This window comes from Rhinoraja longicauda, chromosome 10 (assembly GCF_053455715.1).
Source record: "Rhinoraja longicauda isolate Sanriku21f chromosome 10, sRhiLon1.1, whole genome shotgun sequence".
Taxonomy (NCBI): Eukaryota; Metazoa; Chordata; class Chondrichthyes; order Rajiformes; family Arhynchobatidae; genus Rhinoraja; species Rhinoraja longicauda.
Window position 1 is genome coordinate 8,359,829 of NC_135962.1, and position 19,836 is coordinate 8,379,664.

At 46.5% G+C, this 19,836-nt stretch overlaps 1 protein-coding gene across 3 annotated transcripts; it reads right to left on the minus strand.

Moving 5' to 3' along the window:
- Positions 1-1,868: 1,868 nt before the first annotated feature.
- LOC144597177 (transmembrane protein 229B-like) lies at positions 1,869-19,418 on the minus strand. 3 transcript variants are annotated; one of them, XR_013547709.1, is made up of 3 exons: positions 19,163-19,417; positions 4,789-5,080; positions 1,869-3,254 (listed from the first exon to the last, which is right to left on the minus strand). XR_013547709.1 is itself a non-coding variant. In XM_078406165.1 (3 exons), the coding sequence occupies exon 2, from the start codon at positions 18,988-18,990 to the stop codon at positions 18,481-18,483; it is 510 nt and encodes a 169-aa protein (XP_078262291.1). In that variant the 5' UTR covers positions 18,991-19,054; positions 19,163-19,418; the 3' UTR covers positions 1,869-3,254; positions 18,328-18,480. The 3 variants fall into 3 exon arrangements, 1 of the variants encoding a protein (XP_078262291.1); XM_078406165.1 differs by lacking the exon at positions 4,789-5,080 and adding an exon at positions 18,328-19,054 and having other exon boundaries at positions 19,163-19,418; XR_013547710.1 differs by lacking the exon at positions 4,789-5,080 and having other exon boundaries at positions 19,163-19,418.
- Between the last annotated feature and the right edge of the window lie 418 nt (positions 19,419-19,836).

A 19,836-nucleotide genomic window follows, 5' to 3' on the forward strand; every position in this document is an offset into this window, starting at 1 on the left:
CTTGCTGTGAATATCACTGCTGATTCCAAGTTAGTTTACCTATTTATTCATTTTTACTTATCAAGTTATGGAATATTATTAAAACCTCTCTTCATAGTTAGTTAATAATCTCACAAACTCATTAAATGAACTAGTCTTTCACTGCTTCAATCTTTAAACCCAGTCTGCTAATTTCATTGTTTTCACCCCTTAGATGGCTGCAAATTCTCCTGCTCCTTTCCATTTTAATGAATTTGATTTCAGAATTCTGTAAACAAACTGCATTTTAATGCTGAAGATTTCGATCAGTTTGCAAACAGAATTCTGGAAACAAATAACACAGCTCCTGATGAATTTAAAAACTGACTGAAAGTAACAAAGAATTCTGTGTTTCATGATTTCTGAACTCACCGAGCATGAATCAAACTTGCCCATGTCGCAATGTAGCAAGGAACTGCAGATTCTGGTTTAAACCGAAGATTGACACAAAAAGCTGGAGTAACTCAGCAGGACAGACAGAATCTATGGAGAAAAGGAATGGGTATTGTTTCGGGTCGAGACCCTTCTTCAGATTGAGAGTCAAGGGCGAAGGTATCTCAAGATGATGCCTGTCCTGCTGGGTTACTCTAGCATTTTGTGTCCGTCTTCAAAGAAAATGATTTACATGTTAAGCACACATATTTAATATAATGGCTGAGAAACCAGAACAAATCGGTTACAAAGGCCTGAAGAACCGGTGCAGTGCGAGGACCTGTGCGAGTTTGGTTCAGCACTCAACATTACCATCTCACTTACATCCCGGCTTGTATATTCTATTGTGTACCAGGCCTAAGTTTTCCTCTGCAGAAGAAATGGCATCGTAAGATTAAACCTTAAAGTTTATTTCTGCCATTGCAGAATATGGAATCATGGCGGAAGTGAGTCGAGGATTGGATTGGAGTTGGGTGGGAAAAATAGCGTGGTGTGGGAAGTGAGCTATAGGAGTGTAAGGAAAGCCCTCTGTAGGGTGATTGTGAGTGTGGAGATGATTAGGTCAGTAGACTGCGGAGGTCACTGAGATGGTGGGGGTTCACTTTGGAGAAGAAATAATGTGAAGGAGGTAAATTGTTTTAATTGCAGAGAAATAATGCACTTGAGTGCGCATGAGAGATGTTTGGATCAAGAGCATCAAGGACGTCATTGGTGGGGAAATGATCAAAGAGGTTGGCACAGACTGCTGATGGTGATGGGTGTCAGAGATGATATGGAGGAAGGGTAGATTGACTTTTAGGCAGATGAGCAAAACATTTGCATATACCATTTATATTTGTTACTCAACCAAAGAGAGAAGATGATATTGTGGCACGGTCTCCTCTCACCTTATTACATGTGTCTCTGAGGATAATATATTGAGTACCTTTAGTGATGGACAGATCATGTAGGAGATCACAGCTACCTACATTTCTGCAGCTGAGAGCACCTTCAATCAGAGCCAATGTTAAGTGAGCACAATAGGAAGTGACTGACGCAAATGGTTTGTGTTGACTGAAGTCAGTCCACTCACAAAAAATGCCCAACTGAGTTTAATTAGTCTGCCATTTGTCTTATTTTGTTGTCCTTTGAAAGCTGTGAGCTGCTTTTTTAGTGTTCTCTCTCCTCTTAGATTGGCAAAATGTCTAAGGTCATTCAACTAACATGCAAGCTTGGAGCTCGTGGAGCTTACTGTTTGCTGAATGGCTCCTGAAATTTCCTCCACAAATGAGCACTGTACAAATGACCAGCCACATCCTAGGTCTTGCTTCGTTATTGAAGAGTCACAATTATTTTGAAAGCTCAACATTTCTGGAAAATGTTTCCCAATACCTAGCCATATAATTTGCGAAACCGAGAACAAATGATCCTCTACAATATTCGGTTGTAATCAGTGGTTGTGTGATCACCCTTATCACACGATTAGATATTTTACTCTTTATTAGATCAAATAATATTGATAGATGAAAGCAGAACCATTTTGAGGCACAATACTTGTCCAATTTTCATCAAGGCAAAGCTTTGGCGATTTAAAATGCAAGTCCAAAAGCTAAACATGGAGCCTGCAGCACAGAAGGGAAGATCATTTAGTCATGCAAAAGGCTCGAGCATCTGCTGTTTTACACACATTATTTGCTCTGTTCGAGATAAACCAAGAAATAAAAAATAAAGCTCATTCAATTTTGACTGTTCCAGTGACTGGACCCAAATATAACTATTATTTTAAATAATCTGTACCAATAAGAGGGACAGAGTGACAAACTATTTGATATTCGTTCAATGCCAGCCAAGAAGCAGTATTTTTGCATTACTTTCAGAGCAAATAGTAGGGTAGGAGCATTAGTTAGGAAACAGAGTATTAAGTGTCTATGATTAGAATGTAGAAAGAGCATAGAACAGCACAGGATGTATATAGCACAGTACTGTTCATCATGTTAGTGCCAACCATGATCCCAATCTAACTAATCTCATCTGGCTACACATGGTACGTGTCTCTCAATTCCCTGCATGTTCATGTATCTGTCCAAATGCATCTTAAATGTTGCTATCGAATCTGCTTCTACCACCCCGACTGACAGTGCATTTCAGGTACTCTTTTCAGGTAACTCTTTATGTTAAAAAAAAAACTTTCCTTGCACAAATTCTTTAAACTCTCCCCCTCTCATCTTTACCCTATCCTCTCTGATATTTTACATTTACATACTGGGAAGTAGACCATCTATCCTAACTATGCCTCATAATTGTATACATAATGTCATCCCTCAGCCTCCTAAGCGCCAAAGAAACAATTCAAGTTTGTGCATACTTTTCTTTGACTAATACACTTCAATCTTGGACACCCAGAAGTATAAATATCTTAAAATAATAATGATATATCTAATTTCTCCATATAACATTTAATTTCAAACCAAAAGTCTCGATTCTTCTTGTCTCAGCTTCCTCGGTGGACAGATCGACTGTTACCACACATACCAACAGAATTAGGAGAGGTACTCCCGATGACCACCTCAACATCTGGTTATGATAAATCCTTCAGTCCTTTGCTTTGGTTTGCTGCCTGCAGGCAGTTGCTCCAACTGGAACTTCAGCTTTTCAGCCTAATCTTTGTCCAGGTCCATCTTCTCCATGATCAGGCTGTTTTTCCCAAGGAACTTGTCATCTTTCATGTAGTTTGAAAACACATCAAACACATCCATGTTCCCTTCAGTTCTGAAGTATTTTCTTGATTTTTTAAAAGGAGCTTATTGTGATTGAGTAAGAATTCACTGAAACAAAAAAAAAACAACATTATAAATCGTGTGCTTAAATACTGTGCCCCCACTGATATCTGTTTACCCAGTGCAAAAGCTGATGAACTCACTGAGAACCATTCTCGGCCATAAATGATCTTTGCAACTTTGATGCAAACTAGATGTCCAATATTCAGTTCACTCTTATCCAGAGCTCTCCAGAAGGTGCCCCCATTTTGTTTGTGGAATTTTGGTGGTAGTTAACTTACACATATAAAAAACACTAAGATGAAAGTTTCTGTACCACTGATCCAGATCTCACTTCTATCTCTGATGTTCATTGTTGTAAATAATTTCAGTGTAAATAAATTGAATTGCCATTTTCAATGTCACAGTTACACTCCCGAGGCATCGGGACCACAAACCATAGTTACATCTCTGGTATAATTTCAATTAATGTTCAATATTAGTTAATAATTTAATGGAGAGTGAAAATTATTATAAACAGGAGCTGATGTTAAACATAGAAAATAGGTGCAGGAGTAGGCCATTCGGCCCTTCGAGCCTGCACCGCCATTCAATATGATCATGGCTGATCATCCAACTCAGTATCCTGTACTTGCCTTCTCTCCATACCCCCTGATCCCTTTAGCCACAAGGGCCACATCTAACTCCCTCTTAAATATAGCCAATGAACTGGCCTCAACTACCTTCTGTGGCAGAGAATTCCACAGATTCACCACTCTGTGTGAAAAAAAACGTTCTCATCTCAGTCCTAAAAGACTTACCCCTTATCCTTAAACTGTGACCCCTTGTTCTGGACTTCGCCAACATCGGGAACAATCTTCCTGCATCTAGCCTGTCCAACCCCTTAAGAATTTTTAAAGTTTCTATAAGATCCCCCCTCAGTCTTCTAAATTCCAGCGAGTACAAGCCGAGTCTATCCAGTCTTTAGTACAAGCCGAGTCTATCCAGTCTTTACATCTATAAGATGTTCATCAGGTAACTATAATTTGTGAAGTACAAATGGTAATGTAAATGATCAGACTTTTTGGGGGGTATTTATTCACAAAATGCTGGAGTAACTCAGCAGGTCAGGCAGCATCTCAGGAGAGAAGGAATGGGTGACGTTTCGGGTCGAGACCCTTCTTCAGACTTATTTGGGGAGATACTGAGGTGATTGTCCATGCCTTTATGCCTTCACATTGAACCATGACTACAACTCAAAGACCATTTCTGATGAATTGGCATGGGACTGGATGTGGATAACAATGAATGTTTCCTAAAGGACATTAGCGAACCAGTTGGGTTATTATGACAGTCTAGCGCCTTCACATCCACTTTTACTGAAAGCAGCTATTTGACATCCAGCTATTTCACAGACATTCAATATTTAATTCAAATGGGTAAACAGTTGTAACGGAGGTTGGGCACGTCCCTTGCAACATTGGTCAAGCCTCTGCAGTACCAGTCCACCGCCTTAACCACTGCCCCAACTAATGATACTGAGCCTTTCACTTGCCCTCGTGTAAGATGGTTTCAGAGGATGGATAGACACAAAGCCACATACCCACATGTCCAGAGAAGCGCAGTCCAGCAGGATGTCGAGGTCATTCAGCGGGTTTGATAGCAGGTTGAGCACTTTGTGCAGATTGGCGATGAACATTCTGAATTTGCCGACCTCACTGGGCTTGCAGACATCTTTCACAGTGGCCCCGGTCAGTTGGATAGGATATCATCCTGCAGGCTCGTTTAGACATCAGGCAGCACCTCCAGCTCCTTGTTTATAATGTCCATCACTTCTTGATGTTAGACCAAAACTAGACCGACCAAAAGATGCCGGGGCTTTCACAAAGGCAACACTACAGCCCCAATTTCAAGTTATTTTGTAGTTACAGGTAAAGACACATTTCAAAACAATTCAATGCCCAATTTAATTGCTCCACGTCTATTTTCCTTTGGAGGTATCACAAGGGGACAAAGTTTTGTTTTTGTGCCAAACTTGCAGCCTTTACCCACGGAGCACAGGAGCCACCTGCCACATATGACTAAATCAGAATCCAGAGGTGGCCAATTGTATATTTTCTATTCAGAAATTCTATCAGAAATAGACGCTAGTCTATTACCTTGATTGCCAAACGGTATATTGCGTGTAAGGCAGATTTTCAGTGCAGACATACATCAATATTGAAACACACTCGTACCTTCAGTGCAACAGTAGATTTTGGCTCTTTGAGGAACAGAATATTTGAAGAATAAGACCTAAAATCTGGCACAAGGCTTGTGGTTTAGCAGGCAGCAGTGATACATATACGTTGGAGTACCTTAAAACATCGGAGATTTAGCACCAATGCTATCTTTACAAAAATCTCCAAATGCACTGGCTGGGGAAGTAACCCAATGTCGGTGTCCTCACCCAGGCCAACATCTCCAGTACTGAAGCCCCAAGTAGACTTAGTTGGCTCCAGTGAGTAGACCATATCATTCACATTTCTGACAACAGACTCCCAAAATAAACACCCTCTAACCCTCTGTCGCAGTAAGAGATTACTATAGACCCGAGACCAAGGTTCAATGATGTTCACAGGGTCTCCCTGAGAAAAGGATAACGTCCCGCCAACTGGTGGGAATCCCCGGACCACGACTACTTAAAATGGGCAAGGAGCATTCAGGATGGTCTAGAGGACACTGAGCCAAGGGTCGTGAGCAAGATGGAAGGAATGCAAACCACATACTCAGCTCATTAGCCATCTTAAGAACCATGGAAACAGTGGTAGCAAAATTGTCTCCAACCTGAGAGACTGCCCAAGAAAAGGAGACAAAAATGAATACATATGGCTAAAACTATGTGGTCTCTGTCATGCCTATGGCTGGTCAGTGATTGACTTTAGACAACACTGGGCTGCAGTGTCTGATTGACATCATTTCAAGTTCTAAATGAAGTGGGGATTTACTGAAACCTATGTTTAAGACTCCAGTTCAGGCTGCTGCAAAATCCATACAAATATTTCGAGTTTTCTGCAGCACAACCCTTTCAAGCAACAGTGCTGTCTCTACACACCTCAAGTCAGATGCAAGGGCACACATTCTGGTTCCCTCAAACCATTCAGATATTGGTACTGTAACCAAAACAAGGCAACAGCTGGCTGCCTGATGTTTGGCCAGGTGATGCCCAAAACTCTCCGACTTGGTGCATTGTGTTCTGACAGAGAGTCACATAATTCCAACATGGAAATGTGTCATATTGCTGGGTTAAAATCCTGAAACTCCTTAGCCAACAGCACAGTGGGAGCAGCTACAACAAAGATTGCAACGATTCAAGACACTAGTTTACCACCCACCGCTCAATGGTTATTAGAGGTGGTCAACATAAGCTCGCCTTGCCTGCATCCCACAAATGAATTAAAAAGTGAATTCCCTCAGTGCATTTAAGGTGGAAGCGGTTAAGCAAATAAGGGTAAACAAAACCGAACAATCTGCTGACGAAGATTGATGATAAGGGCTGGGAGGATGGTAAGTGTAAACCAAGAACACAGAATCAATAGGACTATTTCTATGTAAATAATTTGGTCTTGATTTGTTCCTGCGAATGCTCTTTGGGGATTAAATAGCTCTAAAGTCAGGGATACAGCTTCTGCCCAGAGTAATGACTTCATCCCAATGCTATCTCTCAGCTGCATCCCCAGAGTGCATGAGCTCACATCATTGCAGAGCGCTCTACAGATCAAATTAAAAATCAGCCTGAGAATGATTAATTGCCACAATCGATCCAGCTAGAGAGGCAGCTTGGTTAAATCTAATTCGGTTTAGAAGCTGTAATGGATTCTGAGCAGAAGACAAGTATTGGTGTCCAGAAAACTTCAGCAGCCTCTTTGCTTAGCTTATGATATGAAATACCTTCAGCTGTGTATGGTTGCAATTGAACACATCTTTAGAGCATCCCTCATTATCTGTTCCGGACAGTCCTCCAATTAGCTTTTGGGGAGAACATAGCACATTGAGTAAAAAGTGAGAAATCTCCATTGGGCTAAGGGTACACAAGAGACTGCAGATGCTGGAATCATGAGTGGAAAAACTCACTCACTCAACTGGTCAGGCAACATCTGTGGAAGGAAATGGACTGAATGTTTCAGATCGGGACCCTTCTTCAGACTGATACTGTCTGACCCACTCAGTTCTTCCAGCACTTTGATTATATTCCATTGGGCAAAAACTCCTCTTCCCATGGAGATAGTAACCACTCAAGACACCACATGGCAAAATAGCTTATCGTGCCATAACGATATCTCCTGTTCTGACAGATAATCATCAGAAATTGTGGCCCTTTAAAATGAAATGTGAACACACTGTGGTGTCAGGTTTCTCTGACAAGCTAAAGGTCTAGGGTATGTTAGGTTTTGCAGACTTATGATGGGAGAACAATGACTAATTTAGCAATGCTGTATGAGGATGAGTGTGGGCGGTGATGTGGTCCTCCGAAGGATTCGCTCCAAACGTACTCAAGGACTCAACCCAAGCTCAGAGATTGTCCAGTGAAGACGTGATGTAAAGGCTGAGGGCTGAAGAGATAGAACTGATGGAGTGTTTGGAGAGAGTTCCGTGTGACTTCATGAAGCAAAGAAATAAAATGCAGCAACTTTGTTGAGTGAGATTTGATCATTTGCTCGGAGAGGTATCCTGACTCATATAATTGTTAAGACAGAGAAGGATGTTACTTAGCCCAAGAACAATCCTCTCAGCCCCATTTCCCCAATCCCTTGTGGAAACTTTGATTCTGTTTCCACCATCCCTGCAGGCAGTGAGTTCCAGATCTTAACTGTTTGCTGTATTTAAAGATGAGTTTATCCTAACATCCCCATTGTATCTTTTGCCCAAAGTTTAAAGCCACAAGGCCACATCCATGAATCATTGGGAACAGGCTCGCTCTACGTGTCCACATTGTCTAAACCAGTCAACATGGTTCACTCTCAACTGTCTCCTCAGTTCAGGGTCAATTACAGATGGACGGCAAATGCTGGCATTACCAGTGACGTGTACATCCTTTGAACAAAGAAATTAAAATGCTCGTCATGATTTACTGCCTCAGTAGAAGAAATAGTTCTTCCTTATGTTCCTATCAAGTCGTTTGAAACAATTTGAGAAGACTGATCTATTCTAAGGAAGTCGAGCCTAAGAAAATTACCCCTTTTTGCAACTATTAAGCTATACAAAACCACTCTTTTCTATTTTCAAGCATGGTCATTGGTATGATTAGGATGTGTGGCAGCCATTTTACAAACAAAATGTGACAAACTGCAAATGGCAATGACCAGATAATTTGTTGAAGTGAGTTTGGTCGATGGAAAGATGGAAAGACCAGGGCACCGTCAAGAACTCTGCCGCTCAACCTTAAATAGCACCATGGAATATTTTATGCCGAGGCAGACAAGACTCGGATTTAATCTCATTTGAAAGCCAACAGTGGAGCATTCCCCGAGGCCTACACTCAAAAATATGCCGAAAATGTGGCCGATAAATTGTTTTACCACATTTTAAAGACAGGAGAACAGTTATCCTGACACTGGTTCTAAACGTTTCGTTGAGATTGCAACTTCAATTGCAAGGTTACAGTACACATTGTGTCAGTTCAGCGTGGTACAACTCCTGAACTATTTCTCACAAACGCCGACATTTAGTCTTGCGGCTGCGGCCTTGGCAACCAGCTCTTAAAGAGAGCAACAAAAACAACATTTTTTCCTGCTGAAAGAATGTTTCCGCTTAACAAATGGGTGACGGGACAGTGGCGAAACTAGGAGAGCTGCTACCTCACTGAGCCAGAAACCCAGATTCATTCCTAAACTTTCAGGGTGGTGTTTGCATGTTGTCTGTTTCATCCCACGTCCAAAAGACATGCAGGTTGTCACGTTGATTAGCCACTGTAATTTACCTGTAGTGTTTACTCTGGGGGAAATTGATCAGAATGCAGAGCGGAATAAAAAAGGATTAATGTAGGAATAGTGTAAATGTGTGGTGGACAGTCGGCACAAATTTGATGGGCCGAAGGGCCTGTGACCATACTGTATCTCTCTATGATTGTGACTCTGACTCTTGGATGATGCTTTAGAGAATCAAAAGGACCCAAACAGACTCATGAAAAGAGGAGATACTCTCTTAGTGCAAGGGACCACAGATATCCTGTCAAGGGCTACAGCTGGTAGGACTTTGACACAAGTAAGGGTTTAATACAAACACAAGTACATTCACTTACTACCTGCAGTTTGGGACAGCCTGCAATGCAGGCAAGATGCCTATGCCTGCACTGCCTTTTTCTATGGGCAGAAATAACAGACAGATGAAGTATACTAGATATTGTTCTGAACACATCACAGGAAAGGTGGGATTGCCTGGAGAAGGCACAGAGCAGATTTACAGGGATGTGGCCAGCACTGGAAAATTATAGCTACAAGCAATGCTTGGATAAACTCCAGTTGTTCGCTTTGGAATTAAAGAATCAGGGGGAAAACAGCCTTCTTAAAATAAACGGGATCTATTTCATCAAAAAAAACAAGTCGCATGGATATCAAGTAATTGGTAGAAGGACCGGATTCTGGAACACACTGCCGGGAAGATTGATAGAAGCAGAAACCCTTATCACATTGAAACAGTTCTTTGATGTGTTCTTGGAGTACTACTGTGACTTGTAAGGTCTGATCCCGGTGCTGGATGGTGGGATCAGTCTCCTTCTAACCAGCGCAAACATAAAGGGATGACTGGCCTCGTCTCTCATAATTTTCCATATTGCTGTGTTTCTCCCCTTCGGCATGGAATTTAAGTAAAGTTCATAATGAATTTAAGTAAACTTCATAATGAATTTAAGTAAACTTCATGAGCAGCAAGCGGTGAGAAGCAGCCGAGAGCAGAAGCATTAGCTTGGAATGTTCCTGAGACCAGGAAGCTGTTGGTGATCATGAGCTGAGCTCCGCGGACAGAGTAGTCCAGCCCACGAGTGAGGTTCAAGGTTGTAGAAGCTCCCAGATCTTACTGAGGATGAAGACAAGGGCAATGTTACATTAGCCCTTTCAGTGGGCTCATTTTCAAGGGAAACCAGTAAGTAAAACCTATAAGAACTGCCATTTTTCAGATCGGAGAGCTTGTAAGTCACTTTGGAGATGAATTTAGACTGTTGCACAACTGTTTGCCTCATTTGGGAAAGTTCGACTCTGGAAGATGCTGATGTGAACAGAAACCTCACCGGGAAGTCAGGAGTCAAATTTCCTGACAGGTATTAAGTCACCCAGAAATGAGCACAGAATTGCTCTATTCTTGTTTTCACCTTCACAGTACTTTTTTTGGACTTGTATGAAGAAGTTTCTAGGCCCCGTCTTTCAGGTTGTGCTTGAGGTTAGAAAGACTTCAATTGGCATAGTCTCATCTTTCCAGAAATATACATCACTTAATAAACACTCGAGTCCCACAAATCCTGAGATATTTTTAAATTATTTTCTGAACCACCTTTATGCTGTAAATTCTGCCAGATATTAAGTCTCACTTGAAACTATTCTCCAAAGGCCATAGAGAGAGGTGGCATCGTGGTGGAGATTGGGCCTGATGGTGTTGGATATGGTTGGCACCCATTCCTATCTTGGCTGGATTTGACCAGCTGCAGTTTTAAATCACAGGTATCACAGATACTGATCCTAATCCAGCAGGAATCTTCAAATGTGACTATTAGGCTTTGATTATACATTGCAACATTGATCGACCATTTTAAACAGAAAGCAGAGGCGGGGCGGCCAACGGTCCCTTATTATAAGGTATTTCCTTTATTCCTTAGTGAAGGAGACTGTTTTGCATGAGATCGACACAGGATAGCTGTTTTTTTCTTGTAATGTTCTTGACTCAGGCATATAATCCATGGAGCTTGAGCCACAAGCTTGGGAAGAAATATGGTCTTGATCTTTGCTGGTTCTCCAGTGAATGCAAATAAAATTGAAAATTGTCATTCTCGCCGCATTCCAGTTGACAACAAAGTGCTTTGAACGAAAGGGGTAGGTCATAGGTGGTACTTATTGCCCTGGGTCGCTGCCATAATAAAGCTTGTTGACATCAGCCCAGGCTTCCTTGGCTTTGCCAGCACGGATCCCGGCATTCCCAGAATTGCCTGTTGGGAGGATCATGTTGGTGGGTTCCAGTTAATTCAGTCAACAGTGAGAAGACTGTGTTTGTCACTGGTCCACAATGTCTGTGCCCTTACATCTGTTGGGCAACTCACAGCAGCAATGCGTCCCAGAATCATTCAGCTCAGGATCAGCCCGCCACTCAGTCCCCATGATGTTGAGAGATTATATAGAGGAAAATGGGCAACGCATAACGTCATTGTGCTGAGCAGCCAATTTCCAATGTAAGCACGGGAGGTCTCATCCAAATTGAATGTTTGGCAAACCTACCTCTGCTATGTCCTACTTCCCTTGCTCCACGCATTCACCCACCACATTATCCCTCCCAGGTTGGTAAATACACCCTTCCCCAGCAACACTAGCCTCAACAGTTCCATTAAGAACAAGGAGTAAGTGTAAAATACAAAGTACTGGAGGAACTCAGTGGGTCAGGCAGCATCTGTGGAGGGAAATGGACTGACAATGTTTTGGGTTGGGACCCTTCTTCATACCAGCAATAGGCCACCCAGCACCTTATGCCTCTGCTGAAGGCTAATCTTCCACCTCAGAACCACTTTTCACGATGAATCCCATATCCCTTGATTTCCTTAATATCCAAAAGTCTATCAGCCTGTTTTGAATATACTCAGCAACTGAGTCTCCACACACCTTCACATGGGATTCACAACAAAAAACTGTTTGTGAGGTGGAAGAACAGCCTTCAACAGGCACAAGGTGCTGAAGGGTTTATTCCTGAATTGGATGACATTTCATGTTACTTTTACCGTGAATCGCTGATTACTTTTTTTGGAACCTGTGACTCTTGGTTCGAGACACCCCAGCCAGGGGAAAGATCAGTCAATCCAAGTAAAAAACCTTCACACTTCAATGGGGTTGCATCTTGTTTGTCCAAACTTTAAGTACAGGTACAGTAAGTCCTGCTTACTCTGCAATCTTTGGACATTCATGCCGTGCACACTTTTCTGCAGGTTGGGCAGAATTTAAAACACCAAATACCTCTCCATTCACAACAACCCTATTTTATATTTAACCACATATATCTAAAGACACAAATGGCATAATTCTTGCTGCTCCCTCCTTGGCCTCCCCATTGTTTCCCTCACTGCTGTACTTGCCCCCACTTCACTGACCCACTCTCCGCCCCACCGTACTCCCACCTCACTACCCTACTTGTCTAACCTCACTGTCTCACTCACCCCCTCACTGCCCCACACCCCCTCTCACTGCCCCACTCACCACATCTCACTGCCCCACACACCCCCTCTCACTGCCCCACTCTCTGCCCCACACACTCCCACCTCACTACCCTACTTGTCTAACCTCACTGCCCCACTCACCCCTTCTCAATGCCCCACTCACCCCCTCACTACCCCACTCACCCCCTCTCTCCCCCCCACTCACCCCCTCTCTCTCCCCCGATCACCCCCCCTCACTGCCCCACTCACCCCCTCTCTCTCCCCCACTCACCCCCTCTCTCTCCCCCGATCACCCCCCCTCACTGCCCCACTCACCCCCTCTCTCTCCCCCACTCACCCCCTCTCACTGCTCCACTCTTCCCCTCTCACTGCTCCACACACCCCCTCTCACTGCCCCACTCACCCCCTCTCACTCCCCCACTCACCCCCCCCCTCACTGCCCCACTCACCCCCTCTCACTGCCCCTCTCACACCCATTTCTCTGCCCCACTCACCCCCTCTCACCGCCCCACTCACCCCCTCTCACTCCCCCACTCACCCCATCTCTGCCCCACTCGCCCCCACTCAATGCCCCACTCACCCCCTCACTGCCCCACACCCCATCTCACTGCCCCTCTCACCCCATCTCACTGCCCCACTCACCCCCTCTCACTGCCCCACTCACCCCCTCTCACTCCCCCACTCACCCCCTCTCACTGCCCCACTCACCCCCTCTCACTGCCCCACTCACCCCCTCTCACCGCCCCACTCACCCCCTCTCACTCCCCCACTCACCCCATCTCTGCCCCACTCGCCCCCACTCAATGCCCCACTCACCCCCTCACTGCCCCACACCCCATCTCACTGCCCCTCTCACCCCCTCTCACTGCCCCACTCACCCCATCTCACTGCCCCACTCACCCCCTCTCACTGCCCCACTCACCCCCTCTCACTCCCCCACTCACCCCATCTCACTGCCCCACTCACCCCCTCTCACTGCCCCACTCGCCCCCACTCATTGCCCCACTCACCCCATCTCACTCCCCCACTCGCCCCATCTCACTGCCCCACTCACCCCCACTCATTGCCCCACTCACCCCATCTCACTGCCCCACTCACCCCCTCTCACTCCCCCACTCACCCCCTCTCACTCCCCCACTCACCCCATCTCACTGCCCCACTCACCCCCTCTCACTGCCCCACTCGCCCCCACTCATTGCCCCACTCACCCCATCTCACTGCCCCACTCACCCCCTCTCACTGCCCCACTCACCCCCTCTCACTCCCCCACTCGCCCCATCTCACTGCCCCACTCACCCCCTCTCACTCCCCCACTCACCCCCTCTCACTCCCCCACTCGCCCCATCTCACTCCCCCACTCGCCCCCACTCATTGCCCCACTCACCCCATCTCACTGCCCCACTCACCCCCTCTCACTCCCCCACTCACCCCCTCTCACTCCCCCACTCGCCCCATCTCACTGCCTCACTCGCCCCATCTCACTGCCCCACTCACCCCCTCTCACTCCCCCACTCGCCCCATCTCACTGCCTCACTCGCCCCCACTCATTGCCCCACTCACCCCCTCACTGCCCCACTCACTGCCCCTCTCACCCCCTCTCACTGCCCCACTCACACCCATCTCTGCCCCACACCCCATCTCACTGCCCCACTCACCCCCTCTCACTGCCCCACTCACCCCCTCTCACTGCCCCACTCACCCCCTCTCACTGCCCCACTCACCCCCTCTTACTGCCCCACTCGCCCCCACTCATTGCCCCACTCACCCCCTCTCACTCCCCCACTCGCCCCATCTCACTGCCCCACTCACCCCCTCTCACTGCCCCACTCGCCCCCACTCATTGCCCCACTCACCCCCTCTCACTCCCCCACTCGCCCCATCTCACTGCCCCACTCACCCCCTCTCACTCCCCCACTCGCCCCATCTCACTGCCTCACTCGCCCCCACTCATTGCCCCACTCACCCCCTCACTGCCCCACTCACTGCCCCTCTCACCCCCTCTCACTGCCCCACTCACACCCATCTCTGCCCCACTCACCCCCTCTCACTGCCCCACTCACCCCCTCTCACAGCTCCAACACTCACTGACCATTCCACATCCCCTCACTGACATCTCAATGCCCCTCGCACCGACTCCTCATTTCCCTCCCACCTCCTTCACTGTTCCACTCCCAGTCCTCTCATTTCCACTTCAATGTCTCCTCATTCTTCACCCATTCATGGTCCCAATCACTAGCCTTTCAATAGCCCCAGTTACTGTGCCTACATTGGTCCACTTTCCACGTCTCTCATGCTCTTTTCCAGAGCTCTGCACTCCGAGTTATACATTGGCAGACACATCAATACCAGTACTATACCCCAGTGAAATACAGTGATAGTCCCGTTCCGTCCCCCCCCCCCCAGCCCCCCAAGACTGCATTACCTTCATATTCCAGTTACGGAGCTGTCCCAAAGACTACTGTACCCCAGTGTTGTACAGCGACAGACCCATCCCCATTAATGTTGCACCCCAGTGTTATAACGTCATGGTCCTGTCTCACCTGTATTGTACCTCAGTGTTTTACAGTGACAGACTCGTCCGCAACCAACCTGTACTCCACTGTTATATAGTGACAGAGGTACCCCCACCTGTACTATCCGGTGTTATATACAGGCAGATCCATGCCATAAGACATAGGAACAAAATTTGGTTATTCAGCCGATCGAGTCTGCTCTACCATTCAATCATGGCTTATCTATTTTCCCTCTCAACCCGATTCTCCTGCCTTCTTCCCATAACCTTTGAGGCCCTAACCAATCAAGAACCTATCAATCTCTGCTTTAAAAATACCCAATGCCTTGGCCTCCACAGCTATCTGTCGTAATGCATTCCACAGAATCACTACCCTCTCGCTAAAGAAAATTCTCATCTCCATTCTAAAGGTATGTCCCTTGATTCTGACGTTATGCCCTCTGGTCCTAGACTCTCCCACTATTGGAAACATTGTCTCCACATCCACTCTATCCAGGCCTTTCATTATTCGGTAAGTTTCAATGACAATCAATGATGATTGCTTTTATATTCTAGCCCTCTCGAAATGAATGCCACATTGCATTTGGTTTCCTTACTACCAACTCAGCGTGCAAATTAACCTTTTGGGAATCCTGCACCAGCACTCTCAAGTCCCTTTGTACCTCCAATTTCTGAATCCTCTCCCCATTCAGAAAATAGTCGACACCTTTATTCCTTCTCCCAACACTTTACTATGCTGTATTAAATTTGCACTATTTTGACCACTCTTCCAACTTGTCCAAGTCCTTCTGCAGACTCCCTACTTCCTCAACACTACCTGCCCCTCCATCTATCTTTGGATATCATATAATGGTTACCGTGTAACAATGGAGTGCATTATCCCTACCAATACTGTATCATGGAGTACAGTATCCCTACCAATACTGTACTATGGAGTACAGTATCCCTACTCCAGTGTTATACGGGGACAGATCCAAACCCATCAGTATTGTACCCCAATATTACACAGCAACAGACCTGCCTTGCCTCTACTGCACCCCAATTTATACAGTGACAGACTCAAGCTTATGAATATTGTACCCCATGGTTATACAGAAACATATGCCCCACTAGTTCTGTACCCCAAAGTTATTCAGCGACCAACCCAAACTCATCAGTATTGTAGGAAAGAAAACTGCAGATGCTGGTTTAAATCGAAGGTAGACACAAAATGCTGGAGTAACTCAGCGGGTCAGGCAGCATCTCTGGAAAGAAGGAATGGGTGACGTTTCGGGTCGAGACCCTTCTTCAGACTGATGTAAGGGGAGGGAGCAGGGCAAAGATAGGATGTAGTCGGAGACAGGAAGACAGGTGGGAGAACTGGGAAGGGGGAGGGGATAGAGAGGGAAAGCAGGGACTATCTGAAGTTAGAGAAGTCAATGTTCATACCGCTGGGGTGTAAACTACCCAAGCGAAATATGAGATGCTGTACCTCCAATTTGCGCTGGGCCTCACTCTGACAATGGAGGAGGCCCAGGACATAAAGGTCAGATTGGGAATGGGAGGGGTAGTTATAGTGCTGAGCCACCGGGAAATCAGGTTGGTTAAGACGGACTGAGTGGAGGTGTTCAGCGAAATGATCGCCGAGCCTGCGCTTGGTCTCGCAGATGTAAAGAAGTTGACACCTGGAACAGCGGATACAGTAGATGAGGTTGGAGGAGGTGCAGGTGAACCTCTGCCTCACTTGGAAAGACTGTTTGGGTCCTTGGATGGAGTCGAGGAGGGAGGTAAAGGGACAGGTGTTGCATCTCCTGCAGTTGCAGGGGAAAGTACTTGGGGAGGGGGTGGTTTGGGGTGAAGGGACGAGTGGACCGGGGAGTTTTGGGGAGAACAGTTTCTGCGGAAAGCAGAAAGGGGTGGAGATGTGAAGATGCGGCCAGTAGTGGGATCTTTGTTCCGCCCTCTCCCCTTACAGCAGTTTGAAGAAGGTGTCGATGGCGATGATGGCGGGACTATCATATGTTGAAAGACTGGAGCAACTAGGCTTGTATACACTGGAATTTAGAAGGATGAATTTAGAAGAATTATCGAAACGTATAAGATTATTAAGGGGTTGGACACGTTAGAGGCAGGAAACATGTTCCCAATGTTAGGGGAGTCCAGAACCAGGGGCCACAGTTTACGAATAAGGGGTAGGCCATTTAGAACTGAGATAAGGAAAAACTTTTTCAGTCAGAGAGTTGTGAATCTGTGGAATTCTCTGCCTCAGAAGGCAGTGGAGGCCAATTCTCTGAATGCATTCAAGAGAGTGCTGGATAGAGCTCTTAAGGATAGCGGAGTCAGGGGGTATGGGGAGAAGGCAGGAATGGGGTACTGATTGAGAATGATCAGCCATGATCACATTGAATGGTGGTGCTGGCTCGAAGGGCCGAATGGCCTCCTCCTGCACCTATTGTCTATTGACCTGAAACATCACCCATTCCTTCTCATCAGTATTGTACATGGTAACAGTGTAACATGGTAACAAACCTGCCCCACCAGTATTGTACAGGGAAAAAAACTGCAGATGCTGGTTTAAATCGAAGGTGGGCACAAAATGCTGACCCGCTGAGTTACTCCAGCATTTTATGTCCAACAGTATTGTATCTGCGATCCACGCTACCGACCCTGTCATACTGCATCCCTGCGTGAGATTGTCTACTCCATATCCATTTTATAATGACAGACATCTGCCCATCAGTGTACAGTATACAGATGGGTGGAGAGAGGATCAGGATCTGGTATGGGAAGATATAACAGATCCGACATGGTCCCTCCAGTTCTCATCCCTGGATGCCTGATGCATGGGTCAGTCTTGTCTCTGGAGCCTGGCACTGTGGGCTCAAAGCCTGATGTTGAGAGAATCCTGAGTCCCCACACACAACGTACACAATTAAATTATACAACAATTGCTCCGAGCAGTTCAGTTGACCGAGGGAGGGAGGGAGGGACCAAGGAAAGATGGGGACTGAGGGAAATGGGATGCAGGTGTAGGATGAGGGTGGAAGGGGGAGGGGAGAGGAAGGGAAAGGAGTGGAGGGAAAGGGAGAGAGAGGTAGGGTTGCCAGCAGTCCCATATTAGAAGAGACTATTGGAAATCGGCCGCCCCACACAATGCACCATCTCCCCATCCCAAGCACCTGACCTACAAGGCTGGTCCGGGGGGGGGGGCTCTGAGTTGAGACACTCAGGAGTCTGGACTAGGCTCTGAATGAACTGAAACTTACCTGGTGTGATCTTCCCAGCAGGCTGTCCTGGGAGAATCCCTCCCCGTGTGAGAGTGGGAGCCAGTCCCATCCCCACCCATGACCTACCCTACCCCCTTATCGCTCAAAGTACAATGTTGCCAACTCCACAGGGCCGGGGCCGGGGCCGAGGGTTCAGTCGGATTTGAGGTGGCCGTTCGTCACGGCGTGGCTTGGCCGCGGGGAGCCCAGGGCAGCGTCGAGCTGGGGCTCAAAGCGGAGGCGCAGGGTGTTCCTGATGACCAGCTTCTCCATGATGAAGGAGGCGCAGAGCCAGGGCACAGCATACTCCAGGGTGATCAGACCCATAAAGTCAAACTCAAACTGGGAGTAGTCCCAGGGGCAGGCGTCGAACTGGCGCAGCACGTAGCCCGTGCAGAACTCCCAGATATAGGTCCAGATGGTGTAGATGAGACAGCGGGTGAACGTGCGGCACCTGTCTCTGAGGTAGAGGTACATCTGTTCCACTATCAGCATGGAGGTGCCGTAGATGAAAAGGGCCCAGACGCTGGTGACTCCAGGGAACTTCCAGTTGAAATGCACCACAAAATCCCACGCTGCGGTGAACATCACCTCACAGAAATAGCCGTGGATGGCGTAGAGGTACCACCGAGAGAGGACACTCAGTGGCTCTGCTGAGGCCATCCTCTCTGCCCGTGGAGGGAAGGGAGAAAGGCAGAGAGAGGGAGGGAGAGAGCGAGAGATACAGCTGCGAAGACAACACAGATCCAGTTACACAAAACAGGCTGATGGAGGCAGAACATTAAGCACAACCTTGGAAACAGAGAGAATTATTTTTTAAGCAGACACCACCAACCTGCCAAACCCCGGCGCCCTTCATTAATCAGCTCTCAGCATTTGTGCCGACAAATGATTCTGCACTGGGCGAGAGAGAGAGAGAGAGAGAGAGAGAGAGAGAAAAAAAAAAGTGGGAAGCGCTCAGCAGAAGCAGAATGCGGAAAGTACCACAGCTCAGAGCTGGATGGGGAACGGTGCTGGGTTTCAATGGAGCATCCCTGCAGCTTTTTAGAGGGCAGATGAGAAGTGCGGACATGAAATGGAGCTCATAATGCAGAACAGGCAGACCACAATGTGCATTTTAACCTCCAGCCTGCCAGGTAAAGATATTAAATACACGGCAGTCATATAATATTCAGAAGAACTCAATGTGTTTCAATCTAAAGTCAGGGGCTGGACGGACACCAGATCTAACATCCAACCAGCCCTCTCCCTCTTTGTCCCTGGCTTTCTCACATCCATCAGACAGAATCTACTATGCGCCCCCTTTTTAATGCCAGTGCACACATTATCCTGCACTAAATGTTGTACCCTTTATCCTGTATCTGTACACTGAGGATGGCATGATTGTAATCATGTAAAGTCTTTTCACGGTCGGATGGCATGCGACAACAATAAACTAAACTGACCATATCACATTCATTTCATGTGTATCTGCATTGATTTGCATGCAAACACTCAAAGAGAAACACA